This window comes from Dunckerocampus dactyliophorus, chromosome 4, assembly GCF_027744805.1.
Source record: "Dunckerocampus dactyliophorus isolate RoL2022-P2 chromosome 4, RoL_Ddac_1.1, whole genome shotgun sequence".
Lineage (NCBI taxonomy): Eukaryota > Metazoa > Chordata > Actinopteri > Syngnathiformes > Syngnathidae > Dunckerocampus > Dunckerocampus dactyliophorus.
Genome location: NC_072822.1, coordinates 18,029,136 through 18,052,274, shown reverse-complemented (window position 1 = coordinate 18,052,274; position 23,139 = coordinate 18,029,136). Strand labels below are relative to the sequence as shown.

The 23,139-nt window shown below is 39.1% G+C and overlaps 2 protein-coding genes and 1 long non-coding RNA gene across 3 annotated transcripts; 1 reads left to right on the top strand and 2 right to left on the bottom strand.

The window, feature by feature from the left end:
* Positions 1 to 1,320: 1,320 nt before the first annotated feature.
* On the bottom strand, positions 1,321 to 8,006 carry LOC129180016 (uncharacterized). The gene is made up of 3 exons (XR_008570080.1): positions 7,593 to 8,006; positions 6,935 to 7,264; positions 1,321 to 3,523 (listed from the first exon to the last, which is right to left on the bottom strand). It is a non-coding gene; the product is annotated as an uncharacterized LOC129180016 (long non-coding RNA).
* A 304-nt stretch (positions 8,007 to 8,310) lies between these two features.
* Positions 8,311 to 11,313, top strand: zgc:153044 (uncharacterized protein LOC751678 homolog). Its single transcript, XM_054773996.1, has one exon. It carries the CDS (start codon positions 8,392 to 8,394, stop codon positions 8,932 to 8,934), a length of 543 nt encoding a protein of 180 aa, XP_054629971.1. The 5' UTR covers positions 8,311 to 8,391; the 3' UTR covers positions 8,935 to 11,313.
* On the bottom strand, positions 9,451 to 19,579 carry tgoln2 (trans-golgi network protein 2). Its single transcript, XM_054773995.1, has 4 exons — positions 19,409 to 19,579; positions 14,529 to 15,214; positions 11,646 to 11,729; positions 9,451 to 11,539 (listed from the first exon to the last, which is right to left on the bottom strand). The coding sequence occupies exons 1-4, from the start codon at positions 19,530 to 19,532 to the stop codon at positions 11,534 to 11,536; spliced, it is 900 nt and encodes a 299-aa protein (XP_054629970.1). The 5' UTR covers positions 19,533 to 19,579; the 3' UTR covers positions 9,451 to 11,533.
* Positions 19,580 to 23,139: the final 3,560 nt, after the last annotated feature.

The window sequence follows — 23,139 nt, the reverse complement described above, 5'->3', positions numbered from 1 at the left end:
CCACTCCAAAGTCTTCATTTTGTTTTTCTTCAGCCATTCAGAGGTGGACTTGCTGGTGTGTTTTGGATCATTGTGCTGCTGCAGAACCTAAGTTAATTTCAGCTTAGTGTCACAAACAGAGACATTCTCCTTCAGGATTTTTTGGTGGAATTCATGATTCCATTTATCACAGCAAGTCTTCCACGTCCTGAAACAACAAAACAGCCCCAGACCATCACACTACCGCCACCATATTTTACTGTTGGTATGATGTTCTTTTTCTGAAATGCGGCATTACTTTGACGACAGATATAATGGGACACACACCTTCCAAAAAGTTCAACTTTTGTCCTGTCAGACCACAGAGTATTTTCCCAAAGGTCTTGGGGGATCATCAAGACGTTTTCTGGCAAAATTGAGACGACCATTCATGTTATTTTTGTTCAGCAGTCATTTTCGTCTTGGAACTTTGCCATGCCGGCCGTTTTTGCCCAGTGTCTTTCTTATGGTGGAGTCATGAACACTGATCTTAACTGAGGCAAGTGAGTCCCGCAGTTCTTTGGATGTTGTTGTGGGCTCTTTTGTGACTTCTTGGATGAGTCGCTGCTGCACTCTTGGGGTAATTTTGGTTGGCCAGCCACTCCTGGAAAGATTCACCACTGTTCCATATTTTTGCAATTTGTGGATATGGTTCACTGGAGTCCCAAAGCCATAGAAATGGCTTTCTAACATTTTCCAAAGGCTTTAACAGGGGGGCAATCACTTTTTCCACACAGGGAAAATTATGAATGAATTATGAAATTTATTAATGCAAAAGGTAATGAAGCCAAAGTCAAGGCACATATTAAAAGGTTTCAGCAATGGGCACATTTTCCATGTAATCATGAAATAATAGTTTACAGTAACTGGCTGAAGTGTAGAAAACACGCATTCCCAAACTGAAGTTTAGGACACAGGCAACCCCATCAAACAATTAACTTTTTTTTTTTTACACATAACTCGTGGCTACAAATGAACAGACAACTTTTGTTATAGATATAGGCATCTTACCGCCATGTTAGTTTATACGCAATGACAATAATAAAGATGAAAGTTGCATCTCTGTGTGTTACTTGAGAGGCGTGTTCACTTCGTGTTAGCTGCGGCGGAGCATCAACGAATCAGGAGGGGAGCCTAATGTCAGCTGACGTCATATGACAAAGTGACGTTTATGCGAACGACCCACACTACCTTTGCATCGACACTCTTGCGATTGATGTAATGGGCACCCCTGTTGTAGGCAAACAAAGTTTACAGTCTGTTGTGTAAAGCATGAAAGCACGTCATGGACCAGCCAAAGAAAACATGGTAAAAGTGTTTATTACAAAGGACAAGAATATATTAAATACATATGAATACCATCCCTGATCGGTACAAAAACACACAAGCATAAGTCAGAGAACATTTTCTTGGTGGAAGAACAGTGTACAAAATTGTTCACTTTTTAATGTAAATACTTTATTGGGGTCATCCCGATTGAGAGTTTTGATCTGAAAGATGCAAATAACTTGTGGCATCATGTTTGGAAGGAACTCTGATTTGCTCCTGGATTCACTAAGTGTGACATCGTGTGGCAAGATCATAAAGGGATGACTTGTGCTAGGAAAATGCTGCAGACCGTCCCATGGTTTATTCAAATTTAAGACGGAACCTTTTTTGATTCTCAGCTAGAAAAAATGAGTTATTGTTGGCAGTGGTGACAAGATTATGCATCATATTTAAGCTTTTCATTAGAACACTCAAAATCAGGGCGACAGACAGCATGGAAGTGGCCTCCATATGTGCACAGATCCACACACTCCCCTGCACACACATTCAATTCAACCTTGTTAGCACACTCAATACGTGATGTAACTCTTCTAAATGTGGATGCTAACGATTTCAAGATTTAGTTAGTGATGTTAGTTTATTTGTTAGTTAATTAGTATGTTAGTTTGTTAGTTATTCAAAGCTTTTTTGGTTAGTATCGGTAATATTTCTAGGAATGTTAGTGGTTGGTCATTGCATCAATGATTAGTCCTCATTAGGATTTCAAGAAGTGCACGTTAACACAGGTCATGCTTTAGTCAGATGATCAACAAGGACGAAGAATACTTTGGTTGCAAAACGTGAAGAAATATGAAGAGTTTTGCATAGCAGAGTAGAAATGTTAGTATTTGGCAGCCTCACTACTGTTAGTATCAGAGCCACAGAGAGTTGTTGCCCTTGGTGACAACAATTCAGGCACTCACCTGCAAAGCTTGACCACACTGTCCACACAAAGCGATACACATATCTGCTTCTGTAAATTTAGCCCCCAGAGTGACAGAGCTGTGATGTACTTTTCAACTGCAAGAAAATCTTTGAGGATTTATGTGGTCAAGCCAGCTTGATATGCCACTTTCCCGCTTCTGGCTCATTCCGTTTTCCTCCTCAAATCTTGAAACCCTTCTTGATAACTCATGTTAGTGTTTATCTTTGGTGTCTGTCTGTAATGAATAGTTGTTTTTTACAAGAGGGGTTGCAGGATCACCAGAGAGGAGCGTATATACAGTACAGTATGTGCAACTGCGGCCATAAAGCAGAGGGGTTAGTCAGTGAGTTAGACAGCCATCAGCATTCAGAGAGGTTAGTAATCACCAATGTTAGCAGAAATTAGTGTTGACAGAGAAATAATGTTAGTATAATCCAGACCTGGGTACAAATCTATTTGCACAATTATTAGCATTTGCTGGATTTTGTTCATGAATCAGATAATACTGGTAAAGCATTACCAGGAGGTTTATGAGCCACTCTTGTGATTGTTCACAAGGATCCTTCTATTATAGTTACTTTCGGCTTATTCGGAGTGGTTGTTCATAGTTGCTAAGCCAAAACAAATGCCGAATCATGATTTGTAAATATCTTCTCCAGTGTCTGGTGCATTCGGCGGCTAAAGGAACCCGTACGTTGTATCAGAATGCACATGCACATGGACACGCAAAGACGCTGACTTGTGGCTCATGCATACACTACATGTCCTCACACAGACACACACTGCGCTAATAAGCACACACTGTACAGTGTAATCTATATGGGACATAAGGAGATCAGTATGATCAACATTTATGATTGTAAATTACTGACAGTTTGAGAGTGTGAAGTGCATCAAATGGTTCAACCAAAGGGGTGAAACAAATAATAGAAGTTTTCTTCACAGGGAGAAGAGAGAAAATAACCAAGGCAACAGGTGCACACAGCAGAAAAGTATTTTTTTGCAGCTTCAGTGTCAGTTTCATGAGGCAAAAAGTGGTGAATTGGTCAAGCTAGTTTTGGATTCATCAAATCTGTGCAAATACACAGTAGATGATTGAAAGAGAAGACAGATTATTGTCATCGGACTCCACCTGTGCTGCCCATTCCTGTAAAAAATTGTACTTATACACAGGTAGAAATCTGGACACTCAAATGCATATTTCGCTGAAACACAAACTCATGAGAAGATGATCCATCCTCTGAGGGTACGGGTCAACAGATATGGCACCTCCTGCAGGAGAAAATCCAAGAGTTTTTACAGTCAAACGCCCTTTTAACTAGCAAAAGTTGCACATACAGTGGTGTGGAAAAGTGTTTGCGCTCTTTCAGATTTCTTATTTTTTTGTATGTTTGTCACACTTAAATGTTTCATTTCATCAAACAAATTTAAATATTAGTCAATGACAACAAAACTGAACACAAAATGCAGTTTTTAAATGAAACGTTTTATTGTTAAGGGAGAAAAAATCCAAACCTACATGGCCCTGTGTGAAAAAGAGCCCACAACAACATCCAAAGAACTGCAGACTTAACTTGCCTCAGTTAAGATCAGTGTTCATGACTCCACCATAAGAAAGACACTGGGCAAAAACGGCCGGTATGGCAGAGTTCCAAGACGAAAATAACTGCTGAACAACGAGAACATTAAGGGTCGTCTCTATTTTGCCAGAAAACATCTTGATGATCCCCATGATATTTGGGAAAATTCTCTGTGGTCTGACAAGACAAAAGTTGAACTTTTTGGAAGGTGTGTGTCGCATTACATCTGGCGTAAAAGTAACGCCGCATTTCAGGAAAAGAACATCACACCAACAATAAAATATGGTGGTGGTAGTGTGATGGTCTGGGGCTGTTTTGCTGCTTCAGGACCTGGAAGACTTGCTGTGATAAATGGAACCATGAATTCTGCTGTCTACCAAAAAATCCTGAAGAAGAATGTCCGGCCATCTGTTCATGACCTCAAGCTGAAACCAACTTGGGTTTTGCAGGAAGACAATGATCCAAAACACACCAGCAAGTCCACCTCTGAATGGCTGAAGAAACACAAAATGAAGACTTTGGAGTGGCCTAGGCAAAGTCCTGACATGAATCCTACCGAGGTGCTGTGGCATGACCTTAAAAAGGCGGTTCACACTCAAAAACCCTTCAATGTGTCTGAATTACAAAAATTCTGCAAAGATGAGTGGGTCAAAATTCCTCCACAGCGCTGTAAGAGACTCATTGCAAGTTAGCGCTAACGCTTGATTGCAGTTGTTGCTGCTAACGGTGGCCCAACCAGTTATTAGGTTTAGGGCGCAATCACTTTTTCACACAGGGCCATGTAGGTTTGGATTTTTTTTCTCCCTTAACAATAAAAAGTTTCACTTAAAAACTGCATTTTGTGTCACAAACATGCAAAAAGATAAGAAATCAGGAACACTTTTTCACACCACTGTATATATATTATGTATTTATATATACACTAGTGTATATATAGATAAATAAATAAATACAGTACTATATATATATATATATACATACACTCCTGATCAAAATCTTAAAACCAGTTGAAAAATTGCTAGAATTTACATTTTGCACATTTGGATCTTAATGAGGTTTTAAGTAGAGCTACAATATGCAAAAGCAAGAAGGGGGAGTGAGACAAAAAGCATTTTGAAAAAGTGAAATAGGCTGTTTATCAGCTGATCAAAAGTTTAAGCCCACAGGCTATAAAAGCCAAAATCTGCTCATTTTCTGTCAGGCATTCACACTGTCATGCCCTCCTGATGGCTAAAGCTAAGATGCCTTCACTTTTTCAACGTGGTTGGATTGTTGAGCAGCATTAGCAAGGCCTCTCGCAGCGTGCCATTGCTGCTGAGGTTGGGCGCAGTAAGACAGTCATTCTACATTTTTTGAAAGATCCTGAGCATTATGGAACAAAAAAGTCAAGTGATAGACCCAAAAAAATCACACCTGCGCTGAGCCGGAGGATCCAATTGGCTGTCCATCAAGACACAGGGTGGTCTTCAACCCACATGAAGGCCCTTACTGGTGCCGACTGCAGAGCAATAACCATCAGACGGCATCTGCGGGAAAAGGGTTTAAAAAAACAAAAAAACGAATTCAAAGACCTAGTCTCCTTCAGCGCCACAAAACTGCCTGTTTAGACTTTGCCAGGGAGCATCAAACATGGGACATTGAAAGGTGGAAAAAAGTTTTATTCTCTGATGAGAAAAAATGTAACCTTGATGTCCAGATGGCTTCCAATGTTACTAGCATGACAAGGAGATCCCACCTGAGATGTTTTCTGCCCAGCACAGTGGGGGGGGGGGGTTCCATCATTATCTGGGGTGTTTTTTCATTCAGTGGTGCAGAGTCGTCAAACGCCGGATGCTTAGGTGCAGATTTTGCAGCGGGCATCCCTCATGACTGAGGGCCCTCGTCTGTGTGGTAACAGCTGTGTTTTTCAACAGGACAACGGTGCAGTTCACAATGCTTGCTTGACGATGGACTTCTTCAGGGAGAATAACATCACTCTTTTGGACCATCCTGCATGTTCCCCTCATTTAAATCCTATAGAGAACATTTGGGGATGGATGGCAAGGGAAGTTTATAAAAATGGCCATCAGTTCCAGACAGTTGATGCCCTTCGTGAAGCCATCTTCACCACTTGGAGCAAAGTTCCCACTAGCCTCCTGGAAACACTCGCATCAAGCATGCCCAAACCAATTTTTTAAGTGATTAACAAGAATGGTTGAGCTACTCATTACTGAGTCCTACTGAGAACATTTTTTGTTCTGGTTTGGAGAGTTGTTTTTGTTATTTTTTGAACGATGGTCTTAAACTTTTGATCAGCTGATAAACAGCCTATTTGAGTTTAATTGTTGTTTTCAATAAATTACTTTTTCAAAATGTTTTTTGTCTCACTCCCCCTTCTTGTTTTTGCATATTGTAGCTCTACTTAAAACCTCATTAAGATCCAAATATGCAAAATGCAAATTCTAGCAATTCTTCAACTGGTCTTAAGATTTTGATCAGGAGTGTATATATATGTATAATGTAGCAGTTGGCTTTTCAGCTTCTTTCAGCTTGGTTTTTATAATAGTAATAATTATAATGGCTTGGATTTATAGTGCCTGTTTAAGATACTCAAAGTGCTTCACAGTAAAACCACTTAACATTATTTATTCACATCTAGTCACAAACCGGTGGTGGCTACTGTACATCTGTAGCCACAGCTGCTCTGGGGCATACTGACAGAAACGTGGCGGCCAATTCGCGGTAATCGGTTTCTGGACGACTTTACCCCTGAGCCACTGCCACCATTTATGCTGTCTTGGGACTATCACTGGAGAGCTCCAACGACTGGGTGTTGGGGAACTGGCCGAGAATTTAACCAGTGCCGAGCGCATGAAAGGCAGTAGAACCTCTACAGATATTACTTTAAAAATGGCCTGAATGTTAAATAAAGGTTCTATGATAGCGAATTTGACCAAGGAACAGATTCTTTCTCTCGTGGAATCTTGTGTGACCTTAGATGATGCACTTTCATAGGATGCATATCTATCTGTCCTGTTCCCACAATGACAAATACAAAGATATTATGAGTAATGTGAGGGTAATAAAAGTCATCATGGTTTAAATCCATTAAGGCATTCCTTACCGTCTATGAAGCAGTACAGAGGAGGCCATTCAAGCCATGTCATCAGCACAGGAGTACAATGAAGTCCAAAATGAGATCTTGGTGTCTGTCAATATCTAGGAGGAACATACAAGAAAAGCTGTACAAGTGATAGACTAATATATTGCACACACTGTATAACCCACTATCGTAAAAATGTATTATTTATCTAACTGATAGCAACTAAAATTGGATGTTGTCTTGTGAACATAACCTGTACAGGTGCTGGTTCCGATTCAGATACTCCCAGCAATTGGTATCAGCTCTATGGTCCTTGTTGATAAATTCAGTCGGGCCCAGCACTTCTGATCCCTAAAATAAACATGCATAACATTTCACAGCAGCATAAAATGCAACTATTTACTCTGGTGCATTTTCAGAAAACCACAGCTAATGCTTGAGTTGAATCTGTCCAATTGACTTAAAGTAGTGCATAGATTCAATAATGCAGAGTCCATCTATTTGAAGGAGCAGCACGACATTGTTAGAATATAAAATATGCTAAATCAATAATATGCTAAATCGACACTAGAATAATTTTAATAGCCTGCATATTCTCAGTGGAAGGATGTCAAGATATAAAACGAAATGGGTTTTTTTAGGTACCACAAGCAAAACAGCAAGCGTCTCGTTTTCTTACCTGCAATCATCACTAGGTTGCATACGTTCCACAACGACAGGATTGCATTAGATCTCACACGGTAGTCTACCTCCATGCTGCTTCCAAAATGACAATTTCGTGTTCTTCACTGCAGTAAAAAACTGCTCGCTCCTACGCAGTGGATGGTTGCAGAGCTGCTGCGACCATAAGTGGGAGTGCCGTCAACAGCTACGCACAGTCCACTTTGGAAAACCAGATAATGTGCATGAATCCCGAAACAAAGACAAGCGACGTATTTGGCTGCGAGGGGCTGCGCCAACATGAATAAGTCAGTGAGCCGCTCCCCAGCTGCTGCCACAGGTTTGTGCTCTTTTGTATGCGCGCCCTTCAGCCACCATCTGTTTCCTGGGCAACCGAGGACTGCTTGCGGTGTTAACACCCCCAGCTACAATCTCAAATAAGAAACACCACTATTCTTGGCATCATCCTGCAGGAAGAAACACTCATTTGTATGAACACCAATTAAAAATATTTACAAAGTCCTTTACCTTTACCTTCAATTATATATTTATATTTTGTAGTACATGAGATAAAACGACGTAAAACGATCATCTTGTGTGCTCATCTTAATGTTGGAGCTATTTTTCCCACTATGAGCGTTTTCGAGTCCGGTTTGATATAAATTTAAAAATGCATATACACAATGTCCAGCTGAGGGCGACGGAATGGCACGGAAAACAAGTTTGGCCTCTCTCGGCTGCCTTACAACCGGAAGTAGCTACTCCTCTATCACTGTCATCGTTTTTGTGTTTACCAATTTACTGCTTATGAGGCTGTAATGCATCAACCGTCGGTTGCAGGTCTTTCTGGCCTTTGTCGTGTTACGGAGCATCTTTATATAAGTAACAGCAAAGCGGCCAGTCTCGTCTCTCTGCTGAGTATGAACAGGATAACGTGCATCATTAACGTCGCTGAGACCAAGAGCAGAAGCCCCCCTCATGGTGTAGAGTACATCCACATCCCCCTGTCTGACTCTCCTTCCACACCCCTCGCAGATCACTTTGACGATGTGGTGGACAAAATCCATCAGACAGCGCTATGCGGCGGCCGGACGTTGGTGCACTGCAACGCCGGGGTGAGCCGCTCGGCGACACTGTGCATGGCCTTCCTAGTCAAGCACCACAGTGTGACTTTACTGGAGGCTCACGCGCGGGTCAAGACATGCAGACCCATGGTGAGGCCCAATAACGGCTTCTGGAAGCAGCTAATACAGTATGAGAAGGAGCTTCTTGGGTGCACTTCTGTTCGGATGGTGTCCTCGTCTATGGGAGAGATACCTGACATTTATGAAGAGGAAGCCAGAAATATGATGCCATTCTGACAGCCTGCTGTTACGCAGGTGTGTGGGAACCATGCAGGAGAATCATGACGTGGATGTGATATTGTTTGTACAAATATAACAGTGTTCACTTTAACAGTGCGATACTACATCACGCACTGCATTGATGTCTGCTAATTTATCTGAGTATTATCAATTGTTAAAGCAGTATTTTTTGTCAAAATCGTGCAGGTTGTGCTACACACACAGTGGAAATGACCAATAACTATGACCTACTTTTTGATCAAGTCCATTACAACTATTATGCACTGCACTAATGTCTGCTAATTTATCTGAGCATTATCAATTGTTCAGGCACAATTTTTTCTCAAAATTGTATAGGCTATGCTACATACACAGCGGAAATAACCATGACCTACTTTTTGCTCAGGTTTTCCCTTGTGAGGTATATGATGCAGATGAAAGTGATGATGGAAAGTCCATTAACAACTATTAAGCATAAAACATTTATTTTACACTACACACCAACAGCAGGATGTTCTAAGAATTGTAGCCAGGTTGATAAAAATATGGCTTTGCAGATTTCCAAATAAAATGTGGGAAAAAATATTACCCTTACCAGCTGGAAATAGATATTTTCAATCCAATACAGTAACTCATTGAATACAAACAAAAAACTGTCATTTTCAATTTGGCACATATAGTGTCACATCTAAAAGTCTATTCCATTGGACTCTCAGCATTTATGCATTTGTCCATCTTTTTAAAAAAAAAGCAACAAAGTGGTAAAAGTCTAAAAGTATGAGGTGTCTACCACAAAGATTTCAGGCAGGCCTGTCACGATAATAAATCAGTTAACCACACGATAAATCAAATTAACTCAATAATTTTGCCGGCCTCGATATACTGGCATGTGCATGTGTGTGTTTTCCTCCTCTCTACGAAACAGACTGGACAACAAGAGGGTTCACGCCGTGCAACTGTCACAACCTTGCGTTGGTTCTATAGCAGAATTAACTATAGCGGGTTATTTCTGGGGGGTTTTTGTCAATTTTCGGACAGGAACAAAAGTGACACAGATTCAAAAGTGATTGTGACATTTCTTTAAGTGCAATTTTATTTAAGTGCAGTTTTTACTAAAACAGAGTCCATTTCATTTCCATTGGGGTTTTTTTTTGGTCTTTTTTATCATGTTTAATTTATTTTATTTGCATTAGGCTCTTGACATTCCAATTACAATGTTAAATACTCTTGAGAAATTAAAGTTTATTGCTTTTGATACAGTGTACTTGCAGTATTATGCCATATTTTGTCATATAAATAATGTTGACAATAATACCGTTTACTGTATGGTCAATAATTTGTAGGACAATTATCGTCCAGCAAAACTTGTTATTGTGACAGGCCTAATTTCAGGTAATCTCAAGAGTAAACCAGGGGTGTCCAAACTGTGGCCCCGGGGCCATTTGTAGCCCGCAGCTTGTTTTTTATTGGCCCACGTCACATTGAAGAAATTTACCCCCCAAAATGAGAAAAATAAAGCAAAATGTAAAAAGCTTAAATGCTGATACTTAACACTAATAACAAAACAAAGCTTTGTCTTTAAATATACTTAATTTTATTTTTGACTTTTTACAAAATTAAAAAACCTACATACAAATTCAAAGTGGCTCCCTGCATCCTTTGATTTTTACTATGTGGCCCTCGGAGGAAAACATTTGAACACCCCTGGAGTAAACAGTGTGACAGTTTACAGATAATGCATACCTTTACAAAGCAATGGTGCACAACACTGACAAATGTCACAATGTATCAAGTCGGTACAACTAGCATTTACAGGTGTGGCAGACACCTGGGAGTGGTTTAACTGTATCCAATACAGGAACTGTGAATATTTCAAACTGGCCTTGTTCCTTTTTTCAATGTCAGTGTTAATGTCAGTGTTAATATTTGTTGTCCTTACATATATTTCAAGAACACACATTAACTTTAAGACATCCAAATTCGTCAAGTCTTCAGATGTTTGATTCAACAGAACAGTGCCAATCATTAGTATGCGAGTTTGCAGGCTAGCCGTTTACAGTTTTTGTGCCATGCACTGTTTAATATGAAACCTTCCAATTCACTTCTCAGAATATGACCGAACCCAATCATGTCCCAGCATCCAAAAAACTTGCAAAAAAATGTTATAACTGCAAACACATGCACTTTTCTGTACATGTAGGCAGCTTTAAAGATTATTTACTGTATATGATCTTAGAATTTGTACACAGAGATTGTTTTACAGGGAGTCATAATGGCTTATTTTGGCTAACAGTGCAATCATAGCTGTACAAACAACACACAAGACAATTAACATGAAAAAATGGCTAAAGTCCTGAGTCTTTGCAGTTATATTACTAAAAAGTGGAATAAAGACAAATGTGCAAAAAGCGTGCACATTCTTCTTTTGCTGTGTTGTAGTCATTCTGTCAATAAGGCAACAGTATCATCTGCATACGCATGCAATAAGCATCCATCTACGAAACAGAACAATGTCCACACAGGCCAAAATGTATGCCAATTCAAATGATCACATCCTCTCATCTTCATCTGATGCCACCCCACAGTGTAGTCAGTGTCTCAAGAGGACCGCATCTGATTACAACTGAAAAGAAAAAAAAACAACTTTCATTTAACCCAAACCAAAACTGGAAAAAAAAACAACGTTCATTAATTTAACTCAAACCACAAAAAAGGAAAGAATAACTTACATGCTGCTCCAATTTTTGGTATTCTGTGGATTTTGGACGACGAGCAGATCTTGATCGCTTTCCTTCCAAAACAAAGGCAATTATCTGGATAAAGGAAAACATATCAGCATTGGATCAAATGTGACTCAAGACGGTGATAACTCAACAGTGACTACTATTAGTAGTCTCTCGCCACTTCACGGTTCGAATTTCATGGCTTCACCCTCATGTTTTTTCAAAAATATATTCATAAATCATGCTATTTTGTGTTTGGTTTGAATTATATCACAACAGGCACAACCCCCCCTCATAAAAACATGGGCTACAGTTGAGGCTGTAACCTATGCCAAGCTAAAACTCAACTCTGAAGCCCCTTGTCTCTGTCCGCCCACCACTCGTCTCCCCTAGGAAAACTTTTTTTATAGCAACACACGCAAGTAAGAGTCTTATTTATGTCTCATATGGTTTATTTCAAGGCTCCAGACTAACCTTTTTTAGTAGGAGCACAGTGGACCCCAAAATAAAAATTTTAGGAGCGCAAGCACAAAATTTTGTGGCTCACACCAAAATCAACTTGCAAAGTAAATGTTCACATTTCCACTTATTTTTTACTGATAAATACTTGAACAATAAATGGCAACAGTATTCTCTAACCACCCTGTTTCTCTCCCTTGCTCCTGGAAGGCCTCTTTGGTGGCGTTGTATACATTATAACTCAAATGCCGCCCTCTTTTCACACAGAAGCCAATCAAAGTGGCCATTCATCCCTCACTCACACACACATTGGCCCACCTTCTTTGATGTTCGTCACCTTTCTTCTTCTTTTGGAGTTAATGTCAGTTGGCAAACTAGCTCAGTAGCGGAACTACTTTCTTCATCACCAAAATACAACCACAACTGGACTTAGGAAACAAAGTGGGGGGTAAGTCCCTGTTGCTGGACTGCTTATGGGGATGTCATACAACCTTTTGTCAAAAAATCCAAACTATCCCTTTAAGTGAAACTTTAACAAAGTAAGTTAGCACATTCCCCATGAACGTGATAGCCATTTGCACCCTTTAAAGACAAAATGTCACTGTGGTAAAAAAGTCACATTTGGAGTCCGTGGACCAGAGGCTATGTGGAAAGCTAGCTAGCTAGCTAACTGCTGCCAGAGAGGCAGAGTGAAAGCCAGGCAAAGTGTGGATTCAAAGACGCCAGAAAAGCCGAGTGGCATGAGGTTGAAAGGTGAGCGACCACACACGCTGGCATTGATAGGCTTAGCCTGTGACAAGCTGTCGTCATTTGACTCCACATTTTACAGACTATTTGTCATTCGCACCACAATGAGGGACAAAGTGTGTCCCTTGTCAACTCATACAGGACGCGTACTTTTATCTGGTCGCACATGCGTAACCTATCACTCGCCATGTGTCAAATTTTAGTGGCAAAATGCCACCATTTAGTCGTCGTGTGGAGCTGTATTTACTGTCATTATTGTTACTGTGTCTACTATTTTGAGTAATAGTCATTTAGTAAATTAGTCAATTAGTAAATTTCCCCGCTGTGGGATAAATAAAGTACATACAATAATACGAGTGTAAAGTTGACTAGGGGTATTAGTACGTGTGTAGAGGGTGCTAATTATGTCAAGTATTTAGAAGGTCATGAACATGTTTTCCATGCTTTAAGGAGAAAAATATTCTATTTATAAATAAGGAATCCTACGTCACTGAAATTCACTTATCACAGTCAGGTCTGGAACCAATTAACCACGACAAATGAGGGATTACCTTTGTTGTTTTTTGTGTATTTTTTTTTAAGTCAATTCTTCCACACAAATATGAGAAACCACATAGAACATTTCCACCCGAAACAGGAGGAAAAACAGCCAGCTGGAGTTGCTGCCAACCAGAGAACCATTGAGCAGGTGATCATTTTCCACCCAACTCGGAAAAGGCGAAGCAAATCACAAGTCAATTGCAACTTTTATTGCAAAGTCTTTGTGGCCGTATAACATTTTTGAGAAGCATGGCTTTCGTGATTTGTTGCACACTTTGGAACCCAGATACAGCATCCCATCGCAACGAATGAATAAGGGCAGCCTAGTTTTTTTGGTTATTCAAAATATACTGATGTCTGCAAGCATTATTCTTGTATGAAAGCCGCTGGTACAGAAATCTGTATTTTGTATGAAAGCTGTTTTTGACTTTGCTATACAGCAAAAATATTATTTTGCCAGAGATTCTATGCTCAGGATTTTAGTTTTAATTCAGAAGTCTATTATTTATTTGTGAATAATGGCAGATTTATTTATGTTGGTTCCTCAGAATATGCTCAAGTTTGTTAATTTTATACATGCTGCTACTGGTGCGCTTTACTTGTCCTGCTGGTTCTGTGCAACGGGAAATATGTTGGTAGATGTAACCTTGCAATTATTAAAAGATAATGTAAGTAAATTAATCAGTTTCATGTTAATTTTAATCGTGGATCATTACAAATACTGTATGCTTGGTTTTAGTAGTACACACCGATGAGTAAAAAGAAATGATATATAGAAAAAAATTATGAAAAAACAGACATACCATTGATCACAAAAAAAGATGCATCGTTAATCGTTTTATCGTCGCATTGTGAGGTGGCCAGAGATCCCCACCCCTAGTGGGTACCCCATGTTCATGAGCGAATAACATTGTTTATATTTTCTGTCAGTACTGGAAATGAAGCCGGCAAGATGTACAATGTGATTCTGCATACTACTGTCCTCCTCATAGTTACTGTTTCGAAGCCAGTATCCAAATTCACCTTTACTGCTATAAGAAAATGTTTATCAAATGATGTTGGTGCGACCTTTGCAGCTGTTAAGTGAAGCAATGGGGTAAAAATATGAATGAGAACAAGACTTTTCATAGGCCACGTACATACCTTGCGCTTGTTGTGGTAAGCGATGTAAACCACTGCAACCAGCACTGCTGTAAAGACCAGGTATGCAAAGAAATGACTGCTTTCTGCCTCGTCATTTACAGCAGGCGGCTCATTGTGACGGTTCCCTCCTATTTCTCCATTCTTGCCTTTATCTTCTGATTTTGCCTTACTGTCAGATTCTTTTTTGGATGTTGCATCCTTGGAAGGGTTGTCTTCTAGTGTGGTCACCTCCTTGGTGGTTTTGTCAGATTTTGCGTTCTTTGTAGTATCTGCTTTCCCCTGAGCATCTTTGTTCAGATCGCCTTCTGGTTTTTCCACCTTGGCCTGCTCAGCTCCTGATGTCACCTTTTCTCCACCATCTGTAGTGACTTGTCCTTTGTCCTCTGTACCCTCCGAAATCTTTTCATTGTGAACTTCTTCCTTCTCCACAACTTTCACATCTTCTTTACCTTCTTCAGGCCCCTGTTTCTTGGGGTTTGCAATTACTTTATTTGTATTCACCTTCTCATCTGTTATGTTCTGCACCTGTGGATGAAGCGCTATCTTAGAGTTACTCTGGTCTGAGTCTGTCCGAACCTTTTCTGCAAGTGTAAGAGAGACTTCCTTAAGCTGGTCAGCGTTGCCAATTTGAGTGTTTGATTGAACTGAATCTTTTCCGTCTACATCAGGAGGTTGTGCTGGAGCACCTGCAAAATGGATCATGTTTTAATGTTTTTGCCTTGCAAAACCACAGCGCTTTCAGCAGTAGCTTGGTCTGTGAGCACTTGCGAGTCCCATAATGCAGGACTCCAGGCTAAGTTTTTTTTACTTGGAGCACAGCGTACCCTAAATTAAAATTTTAGGAGCAAGCAGAAAAGTTAAGGGTGCACACCGAAACAGACTTGCAAAGTAAATATTGATATTTCCTCTCATTATCACTCTATTACTGATACATACTCAAACAATAAATGACAACTGTCTTCTCTATCCACCCTGTTTCTGGCCATAGCTTCTGGAAGACCGCATTGGTGGCATCATATACATTACAACTCTAATACCGCCCTCTTTCCTTCTTTGGTGTTTGTCTCCTTCCTTCCTCTTTAGGAGTTAATGTAGGTTGGCAAACTAGTTCATTTGCTTGTTACTGGGCTGAAATGTTGAGTACACGTTAGTCAGCAACAAAAAATATTCAACAGTAATAAAATAAAATTGGCCAATTAACTGGTTTCTTGGCAGGGCCAACCATCGCGACTGTTTTTTTTTTTTTTTTTGTCTTTAATGTTGTACTATTTGACACAAACCTGAATTTAATTTGATGTTTTAGAGTAATACTATACAAAATAAAATAACCATTTAAATATTTTTGTTATAGAAATCTGTCCTGCTTAATATAAAAGAGTATAAATTGAGTGTCCATGTTTATGATAGCACAGGCGTTTCCAACTTCCAGCACTATTAAAGATACTTTGACAAAAGAAAGTAGAGGTGAGATATTTGTGTTTTATGTGCCTGCCGACATTTCAATTGTACTTCATTTACAAAGCACATCATCACTCTAACAATGTGCTAGCCAACTAGCTAACTAGCTGGCTGCCGCCAGAGAGACTGGAGTAGGGCTGGCCGATTATGGACCAAAACTCATATCCCGATATATTTAGGTTGAATATAGATATATGATATATAGCTCGATATATTTTAAGCAAAGGGAGTTTAGACAAAATCAAAGCCAAATATGCGTGTCAAGTTCTTTTATTAAAATATTTAACATGAAGATGTTTTTTTAAATTTTAAAGCTTCATGCAAGGCGCACATTAAAAAAATCCTATCTAAGAATAGCTTCTAAAATAAAGTAGGCCGTTCTCTTTTTGAAATATAGAAAAAGTCAAAGGTAATCTTTTTTTTAAGAACAAACTTTTAGCTATACTCAAATCCTCAGCTAATAACAATAGAACAAAATATGAAAGAGCGCCCAATTTAAGAAGAAATTTAAAGTGTCAGTAACTCAAAAATACTTTGAATTGAACAGTAGTATTTTTTAGGGAAACATTTTTAGATCATTCCCCACACCATTATTCTGTTATTTTAATGCTAGTTATTAATAGCCTGTCATTGCTTTTTATCAGTTTGCATTGCTTATTTAAATCAGGTACTATTTCATTCAATTATATGGTGTAAAAAGCACTATATAAGCACCACATTTCCATCGATATAGTCTTGTTTGCCTCGAGTGTCTTATCGCATTAGCTCAGTGTGTTTAGTTCCTCAGTTCCTGTTTCGTGTTGCTAAACATGTTTCATAAAATACACACATAATATAAATATAAGAATAATAAAACAGGTAACTTAGGTTCATTATAAAATGGTTGAAGCACAGTCAACTGGTTTGATAGCTGCCGTATATTTTAAATCAATTAGATAATGCATCTTTTAAAAGGGTTTGTTGATGTCACTCTCACGTGCAATGATGTGTCTGTGATGTCTTATCTTTGAAGAGAGCATTTTGCTAGTATCCGCTAAAGTTGCTTTGAAGTCATCCCGTTTTACTGTTCACACATTACCATATTCACCCAAATACAAGACGGCATTTTTCCACTTCAGACGTCTCAAAATGGCAAGTTTTTAGCCGCTGAAATTCTAATAAAAACACAGGTACATTTCAATATATTTGAATATGGTTCACTTGCTGATTAGAGCGTGAACCAGTAGTGTACAATATTTTTGATTTTTAATTTTAATTTTTGAGTTATTATTTAGATTTTTTTGGCTGTCAGCCACAATCATCAAAATTATTAATAAACGAATTAACGACATATTTCACTGTGTGTGGTGAATCTAGACGGGTGCCCATTGTGTCCATCGCGAGTTACCGGTCGATCGTGAAAAAAGTTTGGGTCGATCGCATGAAATGTCACTTTGTAGATGTCATGACATCAGTCAGCTAACACGAAGCTCCCTTCCTTATCGCTCTTGCTCCCCCGCGGCACAATGCCACATCTCAAACTATGGAGAGATGCAACTTTCCTCTTTATTATTCCGATTATGGATAAACTAAGTCAGTGGAAAGATGCCTATATCCATAAGGAAAGGTATCCATTCACTTGTAGTGGCTAGTTATGTAAAAACGTCCTTTAAAAAAAGTTAAAAGTTAACTTTTTTAAAGTTAAAAGAATATATTCTTATCAAACCATCTTTTTAGTTAGCTCTTTTTAATTAGCTCTTGTGTGCTTTCCCCGGAACAAGAAGCAGTAACATCGTCAGCAAATACTAGCTTTCGGTCGGTCGTCACTTTACAGATGTCATTAATATATTAGCAACAGTTTTGGTCCCAGTATTGACCCCTGGGGTACTCCACATGTTATGTTTAAACTTTCAGATGTGTATTAGCTTCACATATTGTTTCCTGTTTGCTACGTAGCTTTTGACCCAATTCAAAGCTGACCCTCTGATTCCATACCTTTCTAATTTTGTAATTAGGATGTTGCGATTAATTGTATCTTTCAAATCCATAAATACTGCAGCTGAACACTTTCTGCTATCTATAGCGTTGGTAATTCCCTCAGTAATTTCTATCAGTGCCATGGAGGTTGAAATGTTAGCTCTGTATCTGCATTGGCTGTCTGCGAGTAATTCACTCTTATTGATTAGTTTGTTCAACCTGTTGTTGAATAATAGCTTTTCGATAATTTTGGAAAATTGTGGTTGTCAAGAAACTGGTCGGTAGTTTATAAATTGGAACTACTTTCGCTGTTTCCATTTTATTTGGGAATTTACCAGTCTGGAATAATAAGTTACTGATGTACGTCAACGGATCTGTGATCTCATTGACGACCATTTTTATGGTTTCCATTTAGATTCCATTACAATTAGTTGATGTTTTTGCTTTACATTTATTGACAATATCAAATGATTTCCTTTTTTGTCACATCAGTGAACATGCAATTAGGATTCCTGTTTATAGTTTCATTCCATTCTTCCACTGACCAGCATTTTGGAATCTTTTCTTCCAGTTTTGGTCCAATATCTACAAACTAGTTATTCAACTTTTCAACTACCTAATTCATATAATCATTATTGGCGTTTCAAACCGTGAAATAATGAGGGTAATCTGCTTTCTTGGTACTATTCCTGATACTGTTTAGAATGTCCCAAGTTGCTCTAATGTTGCTTTCATTCTTGTCTATTAATTGACTGTAATCTTTCTTACAAACTCTCAAGATTTTTGTTAACTTATTTTTATATGTCTTATATGTTTTGTCTGCTTCTTTAGTTTGTTGAATGATAAATATCCTATATAACGTGTTATATTAGTCCTTTTGTCATCCCTGGCTGATTATTATTATTCTTCTGCGTATTGGACATTTCTCTCAAAGGACTGTTCTTATACTGTAGAGCTTCATATCAGTATTTAGAAAGTGTTCATATGCTTCATCCACCTCATTTCTAATGTACACACTCTCCCATCTTTGTTATTGCAGATTTTTCTTAGAAGCTTTGAAGCTGTCCTTTGGAAGTCATTTTTTCCTCCATCATTTTTTTTTAAAATAGTTTTAGTTTTAAATTGTAAACACTGGAAGATGGTCACTGATGTCGTTGATTAGCAGACCACTAAATTATATCAACTACTATGATTTGATGAAGTTGTATGTCTTGTACCGTGTGGGACGCGTGTGCGTCATTAATTTTACATTATTATAAATGTATTATATTCGATTCAAGCAAAAACAAACACAACCTAACGATATTGGAGTTTGTGGTTCATTTTCAGCCGAAAAACATGTAACGGCTAGGTAGTGTTAACTACCCAGCAGGGATTAAAGAAAGAGTCCATCAATTGTAACTACGAAAATAAAAGCGTAATTACGACGATTATTAAAAAGCTACACGACGTGAAACACTACTCACCTCTGACCAAGGAGCAACACACAAGTATAACAAGTGTCAGGAAAACACACCTCATGGTGCTCGCACAGGAAATGTAAGAAAGCGCTGAAATTGTTATGCCACAGCGTTCAGCTAACAACAACATCCGCGTTGACAGATTTGACAACGTCAGACCTTGTTCTTTTCCGTGTACGCATTACGTACGAGCCTCTTCTTCTGCGAGAGATCTGAAGTGCGTTCAGCTCTATCGCAGAAGTGCTCATTACTGACACCTACACTCTGGAGAGCCAGAGGTCAGGTGAACCATTGTCTTCAAGTCGCCGCTAGAGGTCACTGCTGTAACGTCCCTGCCATTTCGGACAGAAAACTGGATTACAAAAAATACCTACTGTGCCGAATTTGTCCTCGAAAAATACTACTTTTATTCAGGTTAGACACTGGGTTTTTTCAAGCAAGTTTTACAACAGTGTTGTTTGAAGGTATAAGTTTCTTAACCTCATAAATATAAGAATTACTTTAGCATTAACTAACTCTAAATTGCCGTTACAAGTAGTAACGCTGTTTGGGAGTCACGTGACAACTGCCAGCTCGCCAAGCGCCTTATTTGACTTTATCTATTATGCTATACACAGTTCATTTGTTTCATCTTCCCTTTCCACAGAAATTATCATCACCTGGAGGTTTCTCTGGCCTCTTCCGGACTTTGAGCCTGATTGGGTGGATGGTCTTACAGTTCTGGGGGGCAGAGATCCTTGAGTGAGCAACCACAATCACACCCCAAAATGGCTGATGTTATTGTCCACGAGCACAGCAATAATGTAGACATAGCACTTGGAAGAGAGCAGATGTCACACGCGGTGAGTCATCAGTCTTTAGGTCATCCCTGCTTTCAGTTTGAGATTAATGTCGAAACTGTTACACATTTGCAACTCTTTTCTCTCCCTCTTACAAAATGGTAACATTTAAACACAGGGAGTGAACAAACTATCAGTAATTGCTGAGAGTGGTACAATTAAATACAGTCTGCTTCTTCCAATTCGTTTCAGACATGTTTTGAATTGTGCAAGTGTAAACTTTATGCACCTCAACAACCACTGAACAATTGAAATATATGACAATTATGTTAAAGGCATAGTTCGGATGTTTTGACAAGAAGTTGTATGACATCCCCATCAGCAAAGTAGTCCATTAACAGCGACTTACTCCCCTCTTGGTCTCCTAAATCCAGTTCTGGTCAGATTTCTGTGATGAAGAACGTAGTTCCACTTACTTGCTGGGGAAAATTAAGTAGAGTTTGGCTTCTCAAAACAATATTCCAAAATAATTCAAAAGGTTAGTTAATTTGCATCACAAAAATGCCTTCTCAAAAAAAACAGACCTCACAAAACGCTCACCGTTATATTTGTCTCCCGCCGTATTCCTGCTCACTGTCGCTTATGCATTCTTGTGGATGTGATGAAGACGCGCTTTACTTAAATGTCCCCAGCAACTAAGCGTAACTACGTTCTTCATCACAGAAATCTGACCTGAACTGGATTTAGGAGACCGAGTGGGGGGTAAGTCGCTGTTAATGGACTACAATGCTGATAGGGATGTCATAAAACTTAATGTCAAAAAATCCGAACTATCCTTTTAAATAAACCGAATGCTGAATTATGAAGTAAGGGACTTATGATCTGGGATGGAATGCTCTTAAAGAAATATCCTCCAACTCCATCCTGCCTTTTGCTTTTGATGCTTTTGATTTAACAACTGGTATGTAATGTTTGTACACAGCACACAGTCGTTCTAGAAATGTCAGTTCTCTCCATCAATCAATTCAAAGTAATCCAATATCCATGACTTACCCCTTCCAGCATGCTATGAAAATCAGCGACCTTTATCTGCCATGAAGAGCAGACCCAAAAGACAAATGCTGCATGTGACAATGGTCTGTCCCTTTTGCCCTCTTTTTATGCCCCTTTTGCTGCCATCTGTATGTTTGGGATTTGCATGACATGACCATTTCATTCCGCATCCCTCGTTTATCGCGGTCAATTGTTTCCAGACTAAGGATAAGCGAGTACGCCACTATCTGTAGCGGTATCTGTTCACCCATTGAAATTATTTGTATCCATAGCTGTTCTCGGAGTGGGCGAGGCATAAACCGGAATTGGGCGTGCTGTACCCGGAAATGGGCAAGGCTTAAATCAGTACATTATTTTAAGTCTGAAATTGACATGGATTGATCAGAAGTTGCTTATTATTCAGCTATATGTGTACTGTGTATGTGTGTATGTGATCTGTAAGACTTTATTATTTCATTATTTTTTAATGATCTGTGCCATGTTGGTAATTCATGCAAACATCCAGTGATGGCAAAAACGGAAATCATTTGTCAGACTTGTCCACTGTATTTGTCTGAAAAGCACTGCGTTCAGTACTACGAGCAAAGTTTTCCAACTGACTTTCTATCACCAGCCAAATTAGAAGCAAATAAATAAGTAGTTACCCAATGAGTATTTTCCCTCATCACAATTCTGGAAAATGACGAGCTGTAATCATTTCATGCTCGTACTCGGCAAAAATGCATTATCTGTAACGGATACTCATCTAAAATGGGTACTCAGCTCAGCTCTATTCCAGACCGACCGTGATAAGTGAATTTCCATAAAGTAAGATTCCTTCTTATAAATTGAATATTTTTGTAGCTAAGAGCATAGAAAACCTGTTTACAAGCTTCTAAATATGTTTTTGAACAGTTTTAAGGTCCAAATATTTGAGCCCTCTAGACATGAAATAACACCCCTATAGTCGCTTTTACACTCCTATTACCCAATATTCAGACTTGGCACACCTTCTCCCAGCTTGAGCCATTGCCCGGTGGAAAGGGAATTACGAAATGAAATGTAGCTTGTCCAATGAGATGTCAGCCTCTGCTCACATCACTACAAATCACCAACAAACTGTAATGCCTGTACTTGTAGTTACAAAAGGCATATTCGCGACGCAATTCCAACATACAGCCTGAGAACCATTAGCATAACCCACAGTTCCACTCGTGCTAAATGACAAATAAGAGATGAATTTCCAAGTTATTTCTTAGACTTAGCTGGCGTTTCAGGTGACCTTTTCGGGGAGGGGTGGGTTCGTGAGGAAATACCACCATGAATGAGTAGTCCTCTGGGAAAATGTCCCCGCACAAACATTCCATCTCTTCACAGCATTTCATTCACAATATGTTAATTTTGCACAATCATAGGGCCCTACGCATAGCACGAGCTTGCGATCTTGCGTATCTTTACTTCTGCCATTTCTGGTTATGTTCGGCAATTTTTATTCTGTGATCGCTTTATTTGTGGAGACACTGCCTTGTTCAAGACAGTAGCTCTGCCTAGTGTTCAAATTTAGAAGGATGGAACAGTTAAACACTGTACATGTTTTATGTGGGCCACCATGCATGATATTTTTAGACTTTGGCGCGGGCCAGTTGAAATGGATCGGATGTAGTCAAATACGGCCCAGCACGCCGTGGTTTAGACACCCCTGTAGTAGACTGTCAAACAAGCCTGTTGTTCCAGCAATCAAGTTCAGTGAGTGTGTGTCTCACCGACAGTACAGTAACATTACTGACACCTAGTGACCAGTGTAAAATACCACATATCATGAATGCCTTTGAATGTGTCTTTTGAATGCCTTATACAGTATTTGTATTTTAGTTCATTCAGCCATTTTAATGTTTGAAAATGCTTAATTTACATAACATTTACACA

What these genes read in the sequence shown, in the direction of transcription:
- tgoln2 (XM_054773995.1), bottom strand. Translation starts at nt 19,532, where the DNA reads ATGTTGTTGTTAGCTGAACGCTGTGGCATAACAATTTCAGCGCTTTCT. An exon ending in GTGTTGCTCCTTGGTCAGAG is followed by an intron (nt 15,215 to 19,408) that starts GTGAGTAGTGTT and finishes TCCATTTTGCAG; the next exon opens with GTGCTCCAGCACAACCTCCT. An exon ending in CTTACCACAACAAGCGCAAG is followed by an intron (nt 11,730 to 14,528) that starts GTATGTACGTGG and finishes TCCTTTATCCAG; the next exon opens with ATAATTGCCTTTGTTTTGGA.
- zgc:153044 (XM_054773996.1), top strand. Translation starts at nt 8,392, where the DNA reads ATGCATCAACCGTCGGTTGCAGGTCTTTCTGGCCTTTGTCGTGTTACG.